The 21,747-nt window shown below is 38.5% G+C and overlaps 2 protein-coding genes across 2 annotated transcripts in view; one reads left to right on the top strand and one right to left on the bottom strand.

Annotated features, from left to right (window-relative positions):
* The window catches only part of LOC114657367 (nuclear receptor subfamily 6 group A member 1), a 550,707-nt gene that overhangs the window by 428,006 nt on the left and 100,954 nt on the right, over positions 1-21,747 (bottom strand). The window contains exon 3 of the mRNA XM_028809146.2: positions 6,304-6,351. Within this exon, the coding sequence (XP_028664979.2) occupies positions 6,304-6,351 (48 nt within the window). The remainder of the gene's footprint in view (positions 1-6,303; positions 6,352-21,747) is intronic.
* Positions 12,761-21,747, top strand: part of LOC127529166 (uncharacterized) — a 163,424-nt gene continuing 154,437 nt past the window's right edge. The window contains exon 1 of the mRNA XM_051931986.1: positions 12,761-12,907. The gene's annotated coding sequence lies outside the window, so the exon portion shown is untranslated. The remainder of the gene's footprint in view (positions 12,908-21,747) is intronic.

Raw genomic sequence — 21,747 nt, 5'->3', positions numbered from 1 at the left:
GGAATCAGCCTAGCCGCTCTTCTCTATGTCCTTATTTTAAACTGGAGATGAAAACTGCACACAGGACTGAAGATGAGGCCTCACAAGTGTGTTATAAAGACTTCAGTAGAACCTCCTCTAACTTGTATTCCACACATCAAGGCACTCTGTTAGCCTTCTTAATGGCTTCTCAACACTGTCTGCCAGTTGATAGTGTCGAGTCCACTATGACTCCTAAATCCTTCTCATAAGGTGGATTTTTGATTTTCATAAGTCCCTTTGCGTATTCAAACCTAACATTTTTCCTTCTTACATGTACAATGATCTCCTGCCTATTGCGGAAGGTACGTTCCAGACCCATCAGTGATTGGTGAAAATCCGCGATATAGAAAGACCATATAAATAAGCATTTTTTTTTTTTTTAATAGTTTAAGCCTTAAAACACCCCCCACATGCTTTAAACACATGTGAACTTATTAACACTAGAATTACCAAAGCCTACGAAAAATACTCGTAGATCTGCCCCACCTTAAATCCCTTCGCACCTTTCCGCCAGCTTCTTTTGTCCTGTAAATGTGTCAATAAGCAGCAAGCAGCCTACTATCACATCCTTCCACTGCCACACAGTTTTCTCAGCTCAAGTCTGTTTACCTGTGTGTCAGTTGCTTAGAGTTGTATAGAGTGAGAAGTCAAGCAAAATGACACCTTTTATAAATACTATATCGTTATTTGGAACACATGCATTTCATGTGTGTTCCGTGTCTACAGCAATCTATGTAAACACATCATTAAAACATAAACGTTTTTCATGTTTTAGTAATAAATGACAAAATGTAGACATGAAGTGTATAATGTGTGAGGCCTGAAGTCCAAATATCAAATAAACACTTTCACAAAAGGTAAAAATATAACAGAACAAGTGTGCTTTTATTCAAAAATATAACTGCAGGAAAAGAACCCGCGTTAGGGTGTGACATTCACACCCCTTTGATACGACCCCTTCGGTGGTGCAACGGTATCAACTGTTGACTGGTAATCAAAACTTCACGGGTTCGATCCTGGACGAGTCCGTTTTGAGAAGTGAGCTGCTCTTATTCTTACTATTTTAGAATAAAAACATACATTTGATTTGAGTCTGTAACAGTCGGTGTAAATTTATGATACTTGTAAAGGTTAGCTTTGTCTTTTTTTTTTTACTCAGTTTTATTCTCTCAGTCGCGTTCACGATCCCTAACCCCTGAACTGACACTGCGGTTTTCACATAAAGACGCACTATAACAGAGGTGAACTCAGATGATGACGACTGTTCTACATCAGAGAAAGAATGCACTTCGCAATTCTGCCATCGCTGTACTTTGTATATGTACACGGGAAGCTCTGCAGTCTACTTGTGACTTTATGCTGTAGGAAGTAAGCAAATAAATCAAGGTAAATAACATTCGATCTGGCTTTTATATATAAAGTACAGCGACGGCAGCTTCCACCTTCAGCTATAGACTCTTCAGTACGCGAGCGACTCTCCACGCTAGTGTTTTAAACACTCAAGAAAATTATTAAAACACACACACAAGTCTAAATGTTTTACATTTACTAATTCTCATTTATCAGAGCACAATTATAGTTTGATATGCAGAAGAAAATTCTTTTGAACTTTGCAAAGTTTATAAATGATACACACAAAGCAATTTTAAGTGTTTTTGTATTAACCATAGACATCTTAAAAATGTAAGATTAAAATGGAAGTTCTAGAAGAAAATCAAACACATCGAGAAAGAATTTGAATCTGGAACTGAAATTAGGTCTTGGGAGCTGTAAGGCACCAGAATTTTACATTGCATCACAGTGCTGCAGAGAATTTAGGGAAAATACAACTAAACTCTTAGTATTTCAGAAACAGTCCCCTAGAATATTCTAAAAGATTCTTTAGTGGAAACTTTGTTATTCATTTAACAATAGAAACACACAACAGAAAAAGATGTGACCAATGGTAAGGCACGAAGGCTGACCCGATACATTGGATTTTTAGACAGACAGCCTGGGCACAGCAACAGTATGTCTGTCTGCGGAGAGAGTGTCGACCACATCAAGAGCTTTACTTACCTCGGCAGCGAAATTCATGCCTCTGCTGACTCTTCCTATGAAGTCAGTAGACTGATTGGGAGAGCATGGGGGGTCATGAGGTTGCTGGAAAGGGGTATGTGGCACTCCCAACATCTATGCAAAAGGACAAAGGTCCATGTCTTTAGAATCCTGGTGCTTCCAGTTTTGCTATATGGTTACGGGACATGGACACTATCCAGTGACCTGAGACAAAGACTGGACTCCTTTGGTACAGTGTCTCTTTGGAGAATCCTTGGGTACCACTGGTTTGACTTTGTGTCGAACGTGTGGCTGTTCACAGAGTCCAGAATGAGGCACATTACCTGCATTGTGAGGAACTGACAGTTATGACAGTACAACCATGTGGCGCGATTCCCCACAGGATCATCATTGTTGAGAACCCAAGTGGCTGGACCAGGCTAAGGGGTCACCCATGTAACACCTGGCTGCGACAGATTTTTATTTCCAGAGGGTGAGACTGGGGGGTTGCCAAACGGTATCCCAGGCTGTTATGCTGTGTGGCAACACGCTGCATCAGTGCATGCACCCCAACCTAACCTGGAAATGACCTGCTGAAATCTGACCTTTGCTATTGTATGGCAAACAATATAGAAAATGACATATTTCAGTATGTATATACAGTATGTATGTATGCATGCATAAATATATGTAGGCATGTATGTAGGTATGTCTGTCTATGCAGCAACAGGTGCAACCCTAATGTGAGCAGTATATATGTGTTGCTCCTAAATTATACCAATATATTTGAAAGATAAATTCAAAATGTTTCTGTACTAACACAGAACATAAAAAATCCAGAGCACCATCACTCATAGCAGGAAACAAGAAAATGCCTAATACTTGCTCATCATCACTACCACCACCACCAAGAAGGAAACTCCATACTTAGACCATCAAGAGAATGTCAAGAGAATATATACAATATAGGAGTAAAATTTAGAAAAAAAACTCAATAATAAAGGAAACTACTAAAATATCTCCAAAAAAATAAAATAAGTGCAATAGTTTAATAAGTACATCATATATAAACTCACAAAGCTTATGTTGTAATCTCTACATAATAAAATGGTTAACACTGAAATTTTGTGGCTTCTGTTCCTAAGATTTGTGTTATTATAACATAAACATAACAAAGACTTTAGAAGATGTGCCATCTCACAATTACAATATATATTTGATTCCTAAATGTACTCTTGGTATTAATAAAGTTTACCTAATTTTACCTAATAAATGTTAATATCAATATCCTAAATTGTCATCTTGTAATCACAGTAGAATAAAATACCAAAACCAAAATTATGAGATTTTATATTGTAATCACAATAACAAAATAGTAATCTAAGCCAATCAATCCATTAGGCAACATAGTCGTTATCGGAGGGGTGCCATTTATGAAAGTTAAGCTTAGAGACAGAGGGATGTAGAAGTACAATAACAATGGCCACGGTATATACACAAAGGGACAATGTTTGTTTTTTTGAAGGAGCGCACGCTCTGGCCACTGAGGGGACCCACCACCCAGTCATCATATTCTGATAATACTAACTGGTCACCGTTTCTGAAAAGAAAAATGCAAATGCTGTATACAAAAATGGGGCATGCGCTCCTGCACTATTTACACAAAGGTGTGCCATTTGTGCTATTAAAGGGGTGTGTGATCCGAACATCACAGGTCACTTAAGTCTAATAACATTTTCTACCCACTATGGACAACAAGGGGTGACGTCCACAAACCCTCCCTAGGGCTCCAAATGGGCTTCAACCGGCACCGATAGTAATACTAAAATTATGTGATATATTGTGATCAAAGCATATTAGTAATATCAAGACCCAAAGGTATATCATCACGTTATAAAAATATTATACAAAGGTATTATCAAAATCCTGAGTGTGATACCAGCTTGTGTTCTACACTCAGACATAATTTTATGATCACTTCTTCTTCTTTCAGCGCTTCCATTAGGGGTTGCCACAGCGGATCATTGGTTTCCATATCTTTAAGTCCTCTACATCTTGCTCTGTTACACCAATTACCTCTCACCACATCCATAAACCACCTCTTAGGCCTTCCTCTTTTCCTCTTGCCTGCAGCTCTATCTTTAGCATCATTTTTCCAATCACATTTTAAGAAAAACGAAATATCAAATAGTCAACCGATCACAACAGAGAAAGGAAGTGACATTGTGTGAGCAATAATACAAAGTTGGCACCAGTCCAAAACAAAGACTTTAAAATATATTATTTTAGTACATATTTACTTACTCACTCAATTTTAATCTATACGAACATTGCAATGTCAAGCCATTCAAGAAGCCCAGGTAATTTTTGTTCCCCAGTGACTTCCTCTTGGAATGAAGGTAAAAAATAATAGTTCTCTTCAAATGGAGGAAAAGTAGGGTTTAAATAGACCTCCCCTCTAACCTTTATCACTTAAAATTTTAAAACCTAATTTAAATTCCCTTAAAGACATAAATATAGACACCAAACAAGCAATACACAATATGCAACACAAATTATAATAACCTTTAACAAAATAACACCACAAACAATTAAAACACACATGCAAATATTCAAATGATCCTATAATAGCTCAGAATATCCTGGGAATCTGTTTAGCTTACTATTCAACCAAACGCCTAGACAGCCACAGACCTGGAAAATTAAAAAAGTAACAAACCTTACCATATAAATATATAACATTTTAATAAAATTTTTAGTGCCCAGTTTGTTTTGCAAAAAAAGATTGAAATACCCAAATGCACTCCATTTCCACTATTTTTCTTTGTCACATAAGGATTCTCCAAGTAAAGACAACAATAGCTATAAGCAATTACAATTTAGTTCTCCATTGTGTAGAAACTCAGGCCTTTGTCACAAAGGGTGATATCAAAATCTCAAAACATCATCTCATAATTATAAGATAACAAAATAGGGAACAGTGAAATTCTGAGGTACCAAGTCACTATAAGATCAAAACATAACAAAGGTTCATAATTATATTCACAGATGATATTATGTGATCATCACAACAAAAGTATATTACTGTATCACACTTACATAAATTGCCTTCTTATGTGCTCTTAAAAACATAATACTGAAATTATGAACCATGTTCATCCCATCATGCCCTCTTATGAGTCAACACACAAATTGAAAGGCTGATATGCAAGTTACTAATGAACATTATCAATGATTTTCATTACCAACATGTTTCTAAAATTAATCTTACTGTATATACTTAAAGCGAGACAACAGACAGGCCTCAGAATCCATCTTGAGACCAATGATTTTACTCCAGGCACTTTCAGAATTTTCAGTCTTTCCCAGAATAATGACCCATAGAGATGGAAATACTAAAGATTTATTGAATTTAATTAAAAGCATATTTCATATGTACAGTCTGACCAGGCCCCAGGGTCAATTTTTTTTTCTTTTCTACAATTTCTTTAATATCCTCCAACATGAAACAACTTAATAACACTGTAGCTGTGTTAGCACTAAAACCATCTACTATTTTTAACCTGGATATTATTGCTATAGAGAAATGATAGCGTAAAAACAAAATGTGTGCCTGTAGTCCACTACCATACGTTCAATATAAGCCAGATCAGACAAATGCCAAAACCATCCTTTCAAAAGTGTCCACCATTTCTCAGTTTTACTACACATCCTATTTATTTTACATACTTAAAACACCACAGCTCAGAAACATTTGAACACAAAAGATGAGTTTTCTAGAAAGTGCAGAATCTAAAACCAAAATCAATGACAGAAAACCACATCTCTGAAAAGAGAAGACACAGTCCATACACTTGACATCAAAAATTACTTCGATCATAAAAAGCACAAAAAGAAAACCAACAGCAATCAAAGCTATATTTCTTTATTTTTTTTGTCTGTACACACGGTTTGATAGAATTGTTTGACAATATAAAGGTGACTTTTCTGAAACCTGCAGAAAATATAGTATGGTTTTCTGTCGTATATCTCTGAAAAGGGGGAAGCACATTTAGCTGAAAACATTTATTTCATTTGATGTCAAAACTTAATTTTAATATATAAAACACAAAAGAAAAATGACAGCAATCAATCAGAGTGCCACTGTTTCATGTTACTCAACACAATGCCAGACTTCAGAGGCAATAATAGGGTTTTGATATGATTTCGACTTGTTACTTACTACAAAGAAAACGTGTAACTTACCCATTCCATTCAGTTGTTCACTTTCAAGGGAGTGTTCTACAAAGAAGCCTGAAAAAGAAATATTTTTATTTTCATTTTATTTCTCCACACTTAATCATATATTAGTCTACTTTAATAATAGCTTATCACTACAGGCAGCTTTTTTTACATATACAAGGAATAGACCACTGTTTAACATCAAAAAATTAAACAGAATGATGACAGTGATAACTTGCATACCGTATAGTAAGACCAGGTCTTATATTAATTTTTGCTCCAAAAGATGCACTAGGGCTTATTTTCAAGGAATATCTTATATTTATTCATGTACAACAATATACATTTATCCAAATACAGTCATGTCATCTTCTTCTGGAATATTGTCATAACTCTCCATATTCAAACCCTGAATTTCTTGCTACTCCAGCCGCTTTTAGGATCCTACAGGGTCGTGGTCCGCGCATCGATGTGTAATGAATGTTTCGATGAGGTGAAGCAAAATGCAGACACACAAATGTATTCATGTTTCTTTTATATTCAAGCATCACATAAGTAATGACACAATACATTTTAAAAGTCTCACATACACCATCTTTTGTGCCCTTTTTTTTTTATTTCTGCACCTTCACTACAACATATCAGAATGTACGGCAGCGTATTTGAGCCACAGAGAAAAAAAAATAAGGACATAATGAAAATGTCTGTTTTGTGATTAAAGTGGAAATCAGGGCTTTAACCTCGAAATGTCCACTTTAACTTCGTAGTTTACTTTATCATTAAAGTAGACCATCGGAAGCGTCATCTTCAAACCATCCCAGTTGTTAATCACTATGCGCTTCTGGGGTTTCCTCCTGACCTGACAGCAGCATCAAGCAGCAATAGATCGCCACACAGAACACATTACATTTATAATACTCCAGCTCTCTGCACATTAACAATTCTTAGATTTATACTTGATATCACTTTCATGATATAATACATAAAAATATGTATGTTACATTTACAGATATACTGTTAACTTTATTTAAATAATGAATACTGTTAATAATTACACACATGGGGGTGACACGGTGGTAGAGTGGTAGCACTGCTGTCTCGCAGGGAGTCACGTCGCAGGGAGTTACGTCGCTGGTATTCCCTGCCTGGAGTTTGCATGTTTTTCCTGGTGGGTTTGCACAGTGGGCTCAGTTTTCCATCCAAAGACATGAAGGTTTGGGGATTTGGTGAAGCTACAATGACACCAGTGTGTGTGTGTGTGTGTGTGTGTGTGTGTGTGTGTGTGTGTGTGCTTATGTTCACCTTGCGATGAGCTGATGCCTCGTTCAAGGATTTTGTTTCTGCCTTGCGCTGATGCTGCTGGAATGGGTGCATCCCTGGATTGATGGATGTAATCATTAAACATCCTTTTCAGAGATATTGTGGCAAGGTGTCCTCGGAATTTAATGGATGTTTCGGGCATACGCACCACATCGCGTGAAGTACAAACCTGGCCTTAGGCGCCTTACTTTTCAGGTGACGATCTTAACTAGGGCTTATTTTCAGAGAAGATCTTATTTTTGGGGAAACAGTACTAAACTATTTCAACATCATGCAGTACATGCAGTACAAAACAATGCACAAGGGCAGGTGCAAAACAAATAGTACATGAAAAGGGCAGGAAAAATAGTTCATGGCAACATGAAACAAATAAGTCTTGTAGTTAAAGCAAAAAAATTCCAGAGCAATTAAACATACTATTACGAGATAAAATTATTATTATATCTTCAGCAGGCCAAACAAGCTTAAAGAACTGACTGAACAGACGACACTCATTTGTAAAATTTCTTACATTCTTTGTATGTATATCTGTGCACAAATGATTGAATAACTAAACTAATAATGCACACGATCATTATATACCTGTATTAATAAATGCATGCAGTTCTACAAAAATAAGAATTCTTTTATATGGTAAATGACCCACACAGACAGGGAGGGCACTATATAATAGATAGACAGATATGAAAGACACTGACAGACAGACATCACAGACAGACAGACAGACAGACAGACAGACAGACAGACAGACAGACAGACAGACAGACAGACAGACAGACAGACAGACAGACAGACAGATAGATAGATAGATAGATAGATAGATAGATAGATAGATAGATAGATAGATACTGCATGTGAAAGGACCAACTTTTGGAAGTCTGTGAAGTGGCCTAACCTACATAATAAAGGCACACAAATACAACAAGTAACTCTATGAAAGGGGGATTCAAAAGTAAATGGGATGGAGAGAAGAAAATGCCAAGTCACTAAACATCCCTTGGAGTCCATGTAAATCATTCATTACAAAATGGAAAGAGTATGACACAGCTGTAAATCTGTCTTCCACCATAACTAAGTGCTTGAGCAAGACGACTAGTGAGGGAGGCCACCAAGACACCTATGAGAACACTGAAGGAGTTACAAAATGCAGTGGAGACAACAGCTGCTGAACCATTGCAGCTTTTTAAGAGAGTGGCAAAGAGGGGGGGGGGGGGGGGGGGTGGCTACTCAGTTTTTACCACAGCAGACACGGGAGACTCTGAAATCAGCTAGAAGAAGTTTAAGTGGTGTGATAACACCATAACTGAGCTTTCTGGCCTTCAAATAAAATGCCATGTTTGAACAATGCACAATATCAAAAAACACACCATTTCAATCATCATGCAGTGTGGATGACAGCAACATGTTGAGGGGATGCTTCTCTGCAGCAGGCCCTGGAAGGCTTGTGAGGGGAAAATTAATGTAGCAAAACACAGGGAAATCCTGGAGGAAAATCAGCAAGAAGCATGCACCTTGGGAAAAGACCGGTTTTCCAAAAAGACAACAACTCCTCCAAGCAGCTCTACAGGAATCGTGTGACTTCTAAAATAAATTGGCTGCCACAATGATAATTTAGTTGTATTAAAATGGTTGAACAATTAAGTGGTTGATTATTTTGTGTTTTATATTTGTCATTAATTTGGACCACTTTGCAGAGATCTGCTTTCACTTTAATAAAAGGGTCTTTTCCTATAGATCATTTTCAAAAAAAGCCAAATTATATCCACTGTGATTGAATGTTATAGGATAATAAAATGTGAAAACTTTAAACATTTATGTGTATACTTGTACACTAACTTATTATCCACATAAAAACATGTACAAGTGCAAAGTGTGGGAACATATTACTCCTAGTGGCAGCACGGTGGTGCAGTGGTAGCGCTGCTGCCTCACAGTTTGGACAACTGGGATCACGTCCTGGATCATCCTTCTGAGAAAGTTTGCTTGTTCTTCCCCTGTTTGCGTGGATTTCCTCCATGTGCTCTGGTGTCCTCCCACTGTCCAAAGACCTGCATGTTAGATGAATTAACATTACTAAATTGACCCTAGTATGTGTTGTGTGTGTGGGGGTGTTTGTGTACATGTTCTTTACTGTGTAACAAAACACTTTCTAATGTTTGTGTGAAATTTACCCTTAAGTTTCCAACTGTGCCTACCTGTTCTTGTTGAACTCATTTTAAAGTCACCGTCTCGATCCACTGGTCTAGCTCCCTTCAGAATTTTAAACACTTCTATCATGTCTCCTTCTAATCTCCTTTGAATCTTTCCTTATATAACTAGTCCCCTGTAGCCCTGAATCAGCCCAGTTGCTCATCTCTGGACCTTTTCTTGTGCTGCTGTGTCCTTTTTGTAGCTCGGATACCAAAACTGTACATGTACTCCAGATGAGGACTCACCAGTGTGTTATAAAGCTTAAGCAGAACCTTCTGTGACTTGTACTCCACACATCAAGGCACTATATAACCTGACATCCTGTTACCCTTCTCAATGGTATCTGAACACTGTTGGGAAGATGATGGCGTAGAGTCCGCTATGACTCCTAAATCCTTCTCATAAGGTGTACTTTTGATTTTCAGACCACCTGTTGTGTATTCTAACCTTCCATACTGTATTTATTTCTTACATGTAATATTTTACATTTACTTACATTAAAGTTTATCTGCCACAAATCTGCCCAAGACTGTATGCTGTCCAAGTCCATCTGTGATGATTCAGCAGATTCTTGATTATCTGCCAATCCACCAAGCTTGGTATCATCTGCACACTTAACCACCTTGTCATTTATATTCCCATCCAAATCATTTATTAATATTAAAAACAGCAGCAGCCCCAGCACTGATCCCTACTGGACAGCACTCTTAATATCAGCCAATTCTGATAAGGTTCCTTGCACCATCACCTTCTGTCTGAGCCAATTTTGTACCCATTGACAAACGACACCCTGAACTCCATTAGTTTGATGTCCAAACTCTCATGTGGCACCTTATCAAATGCTTTCTGAAAGTCATAGGCTTTTGGAGACACAGATTAATGCTTGAAGAATAATGTTTTTCCTTTGGTTTGGCTGTTATGCTCATTAAGCTTTAGGCCTTAGAGAAAAAATTGTATTGCCAGTAAGAATTCAATGTGCAAATCTCATAACTTTGAATGGACAATTTGCGAGGTAAATAATATTTTAGTTAAAATGTACTGTTCAGATAAAATTCTTGGACTGATCATGACAGAAATATTAAAATTCATTCATCCAGCTGTTCTCATTAAAGCATCAACAGCATTATTCTCACTCCATCATATATAACTGCCAGATGCACCAGAAAGTCATCACTTTGGCCTGCTGCCTTACACCGGTAAAGTCGATACAAACGGCACAAATCCATTATAAATGCTCTAGCATAAGCCATTGTCCTCATTAATAATACATTCTGTTTTCATTTGTTTCCGGAAAGCCAGTGTGTAAATTTCAGACTGCAGCATTCAGTACATCATCATTTATCCTTGCGGTAAGGATACCGATCTTCTAATGTAAACTCAACGCTTTTGCCATTCTAGTCAAACAGTGCGATGCACTGAACTGCTGGAATCCAACAAATGACTATAATAGTGGGCAAGACTTTTTAAAATTGCGTTTCATTTCCTACATGAAGGAAGACTACTCTGCATATAATCAAGTTGAATTTACACAATAAATGACTTCATAGTAAAACTAGAAAAAAGAAAAAAGGAATGGAAAAAAAAAATGATAAAACCTACAAAATAGAATTCTACCCCAACCCGAGAGAAAGTGATGGGGGCAAAAATAGCTAAAGAAACGAAAAAAAATAATATATGAAGGGAAAATGTCTATTTGCCACTGATATAAAAGCTTATTCTAAAATTTTATTTCTTAAATCTTACCATATTTAGCAGCAGAGAACATTATTGGGGTGCCTCTCCCTTCACTACAGGATATATTTTACAAACGCAGTGTCCGCAAGGCCTGCAGCATTGTGCAGGACCCCTTACACCCTTCACATAATAATAATAATAATTCTTTGCATTTATATAGCGCTTTTCTCACTACTCAAAGCGCTCAGCAATTGCAGTTTAAGGACCTTGCTGAAGGGCCCAACAGAGCAGAGTCCCTATTGGCATTTATGGGATTCGAACTGGCAACCTTCCGATTGCCAGTGCAGATCCCTAGCCTCAGAGCCACCACTTCTGCCATCCAAGAGAAGATACTGCAGCATCAGAGCCAGAATTGCCAGGCTGCAGGAGAGTTTTTACCCCCAAGCTGTCCGACTCCTTAACACCAGGCTGCCTCCTGGAATCTTCCACACGGCCTAAACCACATCTAAAAACAGAACTTTTATACATGCAGGCCACTGTCCTGTAAAGATGAGAGTGCAGGTAGAAAAAGAACTGAAAATCTCATACTGACCTTTAAGGATTTTGACACTCTTGTTATCCCTCTGCTGTGAAACATTCTTACTTGTCATTGTTTACACATCTTAAACAAGTATTATCATACACTGATAATAAATAATAGATACAGATAATACAGAAATTATTTATTATTTATTTATTATATTATATTATATCTCATAATGAGAACATTGAGGAAGTTGTTGACTGCACTACTGACTACATCAACTTCTGTATGGACATTGTAGTTCCAGTAAGAACAGTACGCTGCTATGCTAACAACAAGCCATGGATTACAAGTGACATCAAGGGCCTTTTGAATCAGAAGAAAAGGGCTTTTAAAGACGGTGATCAGCATGAGCTCAAGCGCGTGCAGAAGGAACTCCGAGTCCAACTCAGGGCGGCGAAGGAGCAGTACAGGAGAAAGCTGGAGCAGAAGTTGCAGAATAACAGCATGAAGGAAGTGTGGGATGGGATGAAGATCATCACTGGCTGCAGCTCGAAGCGGGGTACCACCATTGAGAGAGACGTGAAGAGAGCAAACCAAATGAACAACTTTTTTAACAGGTTTGACCACCCTAACCCACTCTCACTCTCACCTCGGAGTACTGCACCCTCCACACATCCTTCTGCTGATACCAGCATAGGAAAAACATCCCCACCCATAATAACAACAGCGCAAGTGAGCAGAGAGCTGAGGAGACTTCATGCCAGCAAAGCAGCGGGTCCAGATGGAGTATCGCCACGACTGCTGAAGGTCTCTGCATCGGAGCTGGGGGGTCCTCTACAGCGCATCTTCAACCTGAGCCTGGAACAGGGGAGAGTCCCGAGGCTTTGGAAAACATCTTGTATCACCCCAGTCCCAAAGGTATCACGTCCTAGTGAGCTGAATGACTTTCGGCCTGTTGCTCTGACATCACATGTGATGAAGACCATGGAGAGGCTGCTGCTTCACCACCTTAGGCCACAGGTTCAACACGCCCTTGACCCTCTGCAGTTTGCATATCAGGAGAAGGTGGGAGCGGAAGATGCCATCATCTATATGCTACACCGATCCCTCTCTCACTTGGACAGAGGCAGTGGTGCTGTAAGAATTATGTTTCTAGACTTCTCTAGCGCCTTCAACACAATCCAACCTCTGCTCCTTAGGGACAAGCTGACAGAGATGGGATTAGATTCATACCTAGTGGCATGGATCGTGGACTATCTTAAAGACAGACCTTAGTATGTGCGTCTTGGGAACTGCACGTCTGACATTGTGGTCAGCAACACAGGAGCGCCGCAGGGGACTGTACTTTCTCCGGTCCTGTTCAGCCTATATACATCGGACTTCCAATACAACTCGGAGTCCTGCCATGTGCAAAAGTTCGCTGATGACACTGCTATCGTGGGCTGTATCAGGAATGGGCTGGAGGAGGAGTATAGGGACCTAATCAATGACTTTGTTAAATGGTCCGACTCAAACCACCTACACCTGAACACCAGCAAAACCAAGGAGCTGGTGGTGGATTTTAGGAGGCCCAGACCCCTCATAGACCCAGTGATCATCAAAGGTGACTGTGTGCAGATGGTGCAGACCTATAAATATCTGGGAGTGCAGCTGGATGATAAATTAGACTGGACTGCCAATACTGATGCGCTGTGCAAGAAAGGACAAAGCCGGTTATACTTCCTTAGAAGGCTGGCTTCCTTCAACATCTGCAATAAGATGCTGCAGATGTTCTATCAAACAGTTGTGGCGAGCGCCCTCTTCTACGCAGTGGTGTGCTGGGGAGGCAGCATTAAGAGGAAAGACGCCTCACGCCTGGACAAACTGGTGAGGAAGGCAGGCTCTATTGTTGGCATGGAGCTGGACAGTTTAACATCTGTGGCAGAGCGAAGGGCGCTCAGCAGGCTCCTATCAATTATGGAGAACCTACTGCATCCACTAAATAATGTCATCTCCAGACAGAAGAGCAGCTTCAGTGAGACTGCTGTCACTGTCCTGCTCCACAGACAGATTGAGGAGATCGTTCCTCCCCCAAACTATGCGACTCTTTAATTCCACCAGGGGGGGTAAACGTTAATATTTAACATTATACATAGTTATTGTCTGTTTTTTTTTTTTTCACCTGTATTATTATCATTCTTTAATTTAATATTATTTATTGTATCAGTATGCTGCTGCTGAAGAATGTGAATTTCCCATCGGGATTAATAAAGTATCTATCTATCTATCTATCTATATGTATCTAGATTGCAAATACCATATATTGCATCAATGTTCATATTGCTATTAACTACACGTCAATATTGCTGCTACTTCTTTGTCTTGTCTTTGCACAATGTCTTGTGTTTTAATTTTAAATTTAAATTTTAATTCTATTTTTAATTTATTATTCGCAAATTTGTCAATATGTATACTTGCATATGGTTGAGATAACAATAAAGTTCACTTTAAAACTTTTTTTTTTAAAGTCAAACAGAGCCTCTAAGTGAGACTTTGATTCTTTCCCATTTCAAATAGTATAGAACATCAGTTACCCAGTGATTTATAAGCACGGTTGAAATTGGACCTGGGGGAAGAAAAAGCAGAAAGCAGTGGTAATGAGCAGTTGAGTCTAAAGGTGTCTTCACCCCTAATTTATTTGAACTCTGGTGCAATTTCCCTGAAAGTCCAGTTTGTTTAGGTAGATGTAAACATGCCAGTTACACTTGTGTGCAATCCAAAACAACTAGACCAAGACCGTTTCAGAAAGGGTGTTATCAGTGCAGTACCAAGCCTACCCTGGAGCAGATCACATGAAGTATGATTGTGATCTGACACGAGCCCAAGCCGATTACAGTAAATACTGTGCAGCATTGGTGAAATTGTGTGCAGTGGACCATGAAGGTCATGCTTTATTTATGTTAGGCAGAATGCCCTGTGGGGGCCGGGTGGTCTTGTGGCCTCGGAACCCTTGCAGATTTTGTTTTTTTTTTTTCTCCATCCCCTGGATGTTTTTTTTTTTTTTTTTTTCTTTAGTTTTTTCTGTCCTCCTAGCCATTGGACCTTATTTAATTCTTTATTACATAGTATTGCCTTATCTTATATTTATGTCCTCCTAGCCATTGGACCTTATTTAATTCTTTATTACATAGTATTGCCTAATCTTATTTTTATATTTTTCTTTCTTCATCTTGTACAGCACTTTGAGCTCCATCATTTGTATGAAAATGTGCTATAGAAATAAATGTTGTTGTTGTTCTTGTTATAAACAGGTGGGCTGGGATTCTTCCAGAACAAGATAAGTCTATGTGCTAGTAGTGTGGTATAGGCAATTGCAATCAAATGTTCCTTCACCACTTTAAGCCCATCTTCTAGTCCACCAAACACAGTTGTTAATGGGTTAGGAGTGATTGTCACACCAAGGCTGTGCGACGATGCGTGTTCGACTCCATGCTCCCATCTTCTGTCCGGGAGCCCTTGAACCCAACACCGTCAGTAATGTTACCGATGAGCTAGACAGTGAAGCAACAACACAGCAAAGGGATGGTACAAATGTGCAAAGGTGCTTTTATTTAAAAACAATCAAACAAAAGAGTGTTCAAATAGTGCAGTGATTCAAAGTGCCAATAAATAAATAAATCCGTAAAAGAAATGTGGAGGTTTAAAAACAACAGAAAAACAATCCTTTAAAAACGAGGTTAAAATGTTGCTGGAAGCAGTCCTTTAAAACAATGACAAGCCCAGTGCTTCTTTTAGACTATCGTCACACCTGCTTCTCCCATTTGGGCCCTGCAGCAAGGCAAGACGCTCTCTCACTGCAGCTGACCTTCTCAGTACCTGCTACTACTGTCAGTCGCCTTACCGATCCTTGGCTCCGGTCAGCTTCTCCTGACAGTGACTTGGGATTCCCCAACGACCAAGGTTCTCACGCTGGGGACACCACGTCCCAAGTCCCAACTCCCACTGCCTTCCGCAGAGAGTCACCCGCCTTCCAGTCACTGCCATCCTTCAATGTAATCTCTGCAGTAGCGACCACATCTACTACTCCCCCAGGTGTCGGCCAAACACCCAGGCTGCCTGCTCAGCTGCCATGAGCCTGCTCTCGCTCGCCTGTTCTCCCGCACCGACTTTCTCTCTCTCCTCACTGCTTCCTGCTTTTCCTCCACAACCTCCATTCTCTTCTCTTTTCTTTTTCTTGTTCTTGTTCTTCCCTTTAACCATCTTAAGTTTCTCTTTATAATGGACATGGCAGCTGTGGCAATCAACAGTTCCCAGGAACAATTACGGTGTGGACCATCCCTCACCTGTGCACTTTGGTGAGAAACGTCCGCAGCACGAATCCACCCGGGAACTGCTTCAGCCACACTACCATGCCCCCTCGCTACGCCGCGGATTAAAAGTGGCTTTTGCTAAGAGAGCTGTGGACCCACAATACCACAGGCTGTCTGAGAGGCATTCAAAGATTTTTTTGTTAATTTGGTACACTCCTGAAACATGTGGCCCAGTGAGACTGCAACATACACAGGTTGGATCTTGCCCTGAATACATTTTGGACAATTTTAAAAGAAATGAATGCAATCAATGAAAGATTTTAAGTTACACAATTAAATGCTTTGTGCATACAGAACTAGAGTGTATTCTATGCATGGCTGCCTTACACTCCTTTCCTACAATATTAAGTGAAAGATTGTTTCTTCTTCATGCCCTAAGAAAGAGACTTTGAGATGTTTTTATATATATATATATATAAATATATATATATATATATATATATATATATATATATTTTTTTTTGTTTTGTTTTTTTTAAGTTTTTACAAGATTTGAGGCATTTGGTGACACTGATATGGCTATACAGTAGATGTCTGAGGTCCTCTAGTTTTTCCTGTTTACTCGCTACATTTCTTAGTTTGTCTGTGGGAGCAATGCCAGCCAAGATGTACAGGGTGTTGACAGGTGTCAGTTTTAGGCATCCTGTGATGTAGCGACAGTTCTCATTGAGCACAGGGTCGAGTTTTTTGGCATGTGATGACTGCTCCCAAATCTCAAATGGCGATGACCTAGACTGGCCAACATGGAAGAGTCTCAACCATCTGCACACCAGGACTGTCAGATCCAAAGTTAATATCACCAAGTGGGGATACTCTGATGACAGCGACCTGTGCAACTGCAGGGAACGACAGACCATGGAACACCTCCTAATCTGCTGATTCCTAGACAAATCTTCCACCATGGAGAACATCACCACAGCCAGAGCCTGTGCTCGCCATTGGAACGGCATATGAAACTTTTGGTTTCAAGGACTGGAGATGAAGAAGAATTACATTTTGGAGATGCTGACCAAGTCTTCAAGACTGATCAGCATTTCTTCTGGAATTGAAATGGGTGGGAAATGTGAAAAATTGGCTAGGTTTCTTATAGCAAAATTTCTGACTTGAAATTGGTGTTAAAATTGGGTTGCTGGGAAGATACATTTGATGCGTAACTTGTTCATATGATGCAAAAATATCTACAGACAATTCTCTGAGTGTTTTGATCTGGAAGGTTTTCCTGTTGGGGGTTTGGGGTTAGTGATTGTTTCTAATTTCTTTATTCCTAGCAGATAAGCACATCACTTTAGCCATAATTAGGAAAGTCTAATAATCACTTCCCTTATTTTGTGATTTTATATATATATATATATATATATATATATTATATATACACACACACACACAGTGGAACCTCGGGTCACGAACAACTAAAAAGTTTGCCAAACTTTTGCATCTGTTAACGACCACACATTCGGGTGACGAACAAGCCAGTTTCCCTTCCGGTTGATAAGCGCCAATGATTTCCACACGTGTTCAGTCTCTCCCCGTGTATTCCCAGTGCAGAGAGAGAGAGAGAGAGAGAGAGAGTGAGAGTGAGAGAGAGAGAGAGAGAGCGGGCTGGCCGATAAGGCAGTTAAAGAATGCACCAGGCTTGTTTTTAAAGAGACTGATTTGAGCATTGTTTTAACCTCGTATTTAATGAAGACTTTTTTCTATTGGATTTTAATCTCCACTTCACTTCTGTTTACGGCGATCGGTTCGTAGCGTGCATTGTTGCAATGTTACTTTTCTTGGTTGTTTATTAAATTACAGATTTTTCAAATGTTCATGTATGTTCCCTGTGCTTAAAACTCATTAAAAAAAAAGTGTTTACAGCAAGCGGTCTGTAAGGCTGTAGCGTGAATTCTTGCAATGTTACTTTTCTCTGTTCAAGGTTTTCTCAGTGTTATTCAATGTTTTTACATTTAGTTTACTATTACGCTGTGCATTCTATGATATCATTAACTATTTTTGTGCTTATAAATCTTTAATAAAATATATTTACATTCAGCTTGTACGGTCTGGAATGGATTAATTGTATTTACATACAATCCTATGGGGGAAATTACTTCGGGTCACGGCCAAAGTTTTGGAACGAATTACAGTCATGACCCGAGGTTCCACTGTGTATATATTTTTTTTTTTGGTGTTCTTATATGAATGGATTTTGTAAGCAGAGGCTTTCTTCAAAAAAAAAAAAAAAAAAAAAAAAAAAAAAAAACAACTTAACTCCACAAAAAGCGATTAAAGAAAAACCTCTAAAAGTGAAGGACTGCTTCTATATTAAGCTTTTCATATAGGCTAAACATTAAGAAACAACACAATATAAAGCCCATATACTAAAACAATTTAAAATAACACAAAATAGTTCAAAGCCAATTACTGGAGGAATTTCTGGTACCAGGAAACAACAACAACAAAAATCTTTCCATTTTAAAATTATGATGAAATAATGCATGCCTTCCAGCTTTATTTAACACAGACCTCTTTCAAATCTGATGTGATGTGGATATTTACCTTCTTCACAAATGCACCACTAGACCAGCAACATTTTTCTGGGAGATATTTAAAACATTTAAAATAGACCTTCAGTGTTATCCGTGGTAATTTTAAATGGCCACAACAAATGGAAATTAAGGGGAAAAAAAATTGGGTTGTCTGTCAGTAAACTTTTCAGGGTGGTAGGGACTGAATCGGCAACGTTATATTTCGTAGCAAAATATGAAACTGATGAGCACTTAAAAAAACAAACTTTTCCACTTTTTCTCTAGAATTAGATAAGATGTTTAATAATTTTACATAAGAACATTTGTAAAATAACTTACAAAGTAACTGAAAAATGTATTAAATAAACTGAACTGAGTAAACTCTATACCACATCACATCTCTCTACAATGGGAGCACAGTCACTTTTGTCTCCATGTAATATGCCAAACAAGGATCTCCCTCAGATTACCAGATGGGTTGCAGTCAAATTTTAAATCTAGTACTTGAATCAATGTCTAAGAAAGTTTAACCAACAACTTTTTTTCCAAGGGGAAACAATCAATAATCCTATCAATAGATTCCCTGCAGCCTGTTGAAATAGATATGCAAAAATCACCTGCAGTTCCTTGGCCTCACACCCTTGTGACCCAACTTTATAGTTAATTGTTGTCATGCCAAACCTCCATTGTCCGTGTATTAAGAGCACAACAGCCGAAACATGGAAAGAAGAGTGATTGTCATCTGGGGAAATCTAAACGCCTGACTAAACGGCCTCCTACCTTCCTGTACAGTCTTATTGTTTGAAAATTGTATTATCACCTGCAGTGAGAGTCAGAATCTAAGAGAGCACGAATAGAAGCAACCATCCGCATCTGCCTAATGCCATTATGTTGACTTTAAGGATGAGCTCTTTGTCTTCTCTGCCTTTTGTTTTTCTTTTTTGTTAACATTGCATCAAAGCTAGGACACTACTCTAAAGGTCTGATTTCCCGATTTAAATCAGACTGTTAACAGACCAACAATACAAAGTGATATTTATATTTCACTATTAAAGCTAATAAAAAGTTTTCTAAACAGGAGCTTGATTAATATAGTTATACTGCAGTATATTGATGAAAATGTTAAGTGGAATGTCACAATTAACTTTGAACTATAGGGTCAAGTGACATGACAAAACATGAATAAATTATCATATGAGTGCAGCCAACAAAATGAACAAAACAATCACATTCGTCTTCTTATGCTGTCCTCATATGCATGCTTTGCCAAATGTATAATAAACATTACATAATAACTGATCTCCAATATTGAAATACAGGCTTTCAAAGAATTCAAAAAAATATTCTAAAAACACACAAGTTTCCAAAATGTCGACAAAGTTTCTCCTCCACATAGCCTGGCAGAGAATTATTATGAAACGCTTGATGAAATTTGTAAGAGGATCAATTCAAGACAGAGTGACCAGAGGAAAGTTTAAAAATTTGTAACATAACACACAAAGCAACTCCATGCTAAGTAAACCTCCTTAAAAGAAAACGGATAAAAGGCAAAGTGAGAATGAGCACTTTCAGATGTCACAGGCCTATTGCGGCTACTGCAAGTTTGCACTGCAATCTGCCGCATCATCTCCTCTATTGTCTAATGATTTAAGGCCCATGTCCTGCACTGATCGGTCTATTAAAGTTCAGTCATGTTTTAACTCCATTTTATTATAAACTTAACTAGATCCCTTTTAACTGCATTTATTATTTATTATTTCTGAACTTCCCCTTGAGATTAATAAAGTTTGTAATCTAATGTCTCTCCTTTCGAATATGTACATTACAAAAAATTACCGTATACAGTAAAACGGGTTAGTATACTCTGTGTGTGTGTGTGTGTGTGTGTGTGTGTGTATGTGTATGTGTATGTATATATGCACACATATACACACGCATACATATACGCAAACACACACATATTAGCACAGTGAAACACCTTAATGGTAAATCTGTCTGTTTCAATCATATTGTACATTTACAAACCTCAGCGGTAATGCCTTACAACCCACTTTCTTTGTTTTTCTTGTTGCCTTTCTTCATCAGACACTCCATCAATCGCAGTAAATTTGTACATTAGGTATTGCTATTGTCATGTTCATTTTCACATTTTTCATTTCAAGAATCTAAATATCATATAGCAACACACATATAACTAAATGGCCAGTGACGAAAGCATCTTAAGAAACAACAACAATTTCTTGTATGGCCCAGAATCACACAAGGAATACCTCAATGGGCTTTAATGGGCCCTGTTTTTTTTTGACAGCACTGTATCCCTGACTCTCTAAGAAGAAGAAGGAGGAGGAGGAGGAGGTTGGGAGTATACACGGACAGCATGTTGCCACACCAAGCACACAACAAACTGCCTGGATTGGGACCCGAATGTAGCGGGTAATACCCCAGTACCACACTGGAACAATGCAAGGTTTTATCCCAGAAACAAACATCTGTGTAAAAGCATTTCAGAGAGAGACCACCATGCAATGGGTGTCAACAAATACAACACACAAAACAGAACACAAGTAATCGTCTTCATAGCACTAAATGGCCAATCTATCATTACCACCTTAGAAATACAATACAATAGTAGAAATAGTAGTTCACGCATAGCAATCTCTCAAAGCCAAAGGCAAGAATAGATTATTTCTGTATTTGTGGTATAAAGAAAGGAACCCGGGACTCTCTGTGCGTTTGTGTTTAGAGGTTTGGGCTTGCTGACGCCCGAGTTTCCACCACAACATAAAGCAGAATTTGGTAGCATCACCTTGTCTTCTCGTAAAAACTACCCAACGTTGCAGTTTACTAAACACAATAGACTTGAACCTTATCCAGAGTTAGTACATGCCTTAATTTTAAAGGG

Source organism: Erpetoichthys calabaricus, chromosome 9 (assembly GCF_900747795.2).
Source record: "Erpetoichthys calabaricus chromosome 9, fErpCal1.3, whole genome shotgun sequence".
In the NCBI taxonomy this organism is placed as follows: domain Eukaryota; kingdom Metazoa; phylum Chordata; class Cladistia; order Polypteriformes; family Polypteridae; genus Erpetoichthys; species Erpetoichthys calabaricus.
The sequence above is the reverse complement of the archived record's forward strand: the minus strand, read 5'-3'. Positions and strand labels throughout refer to the sequence as shown.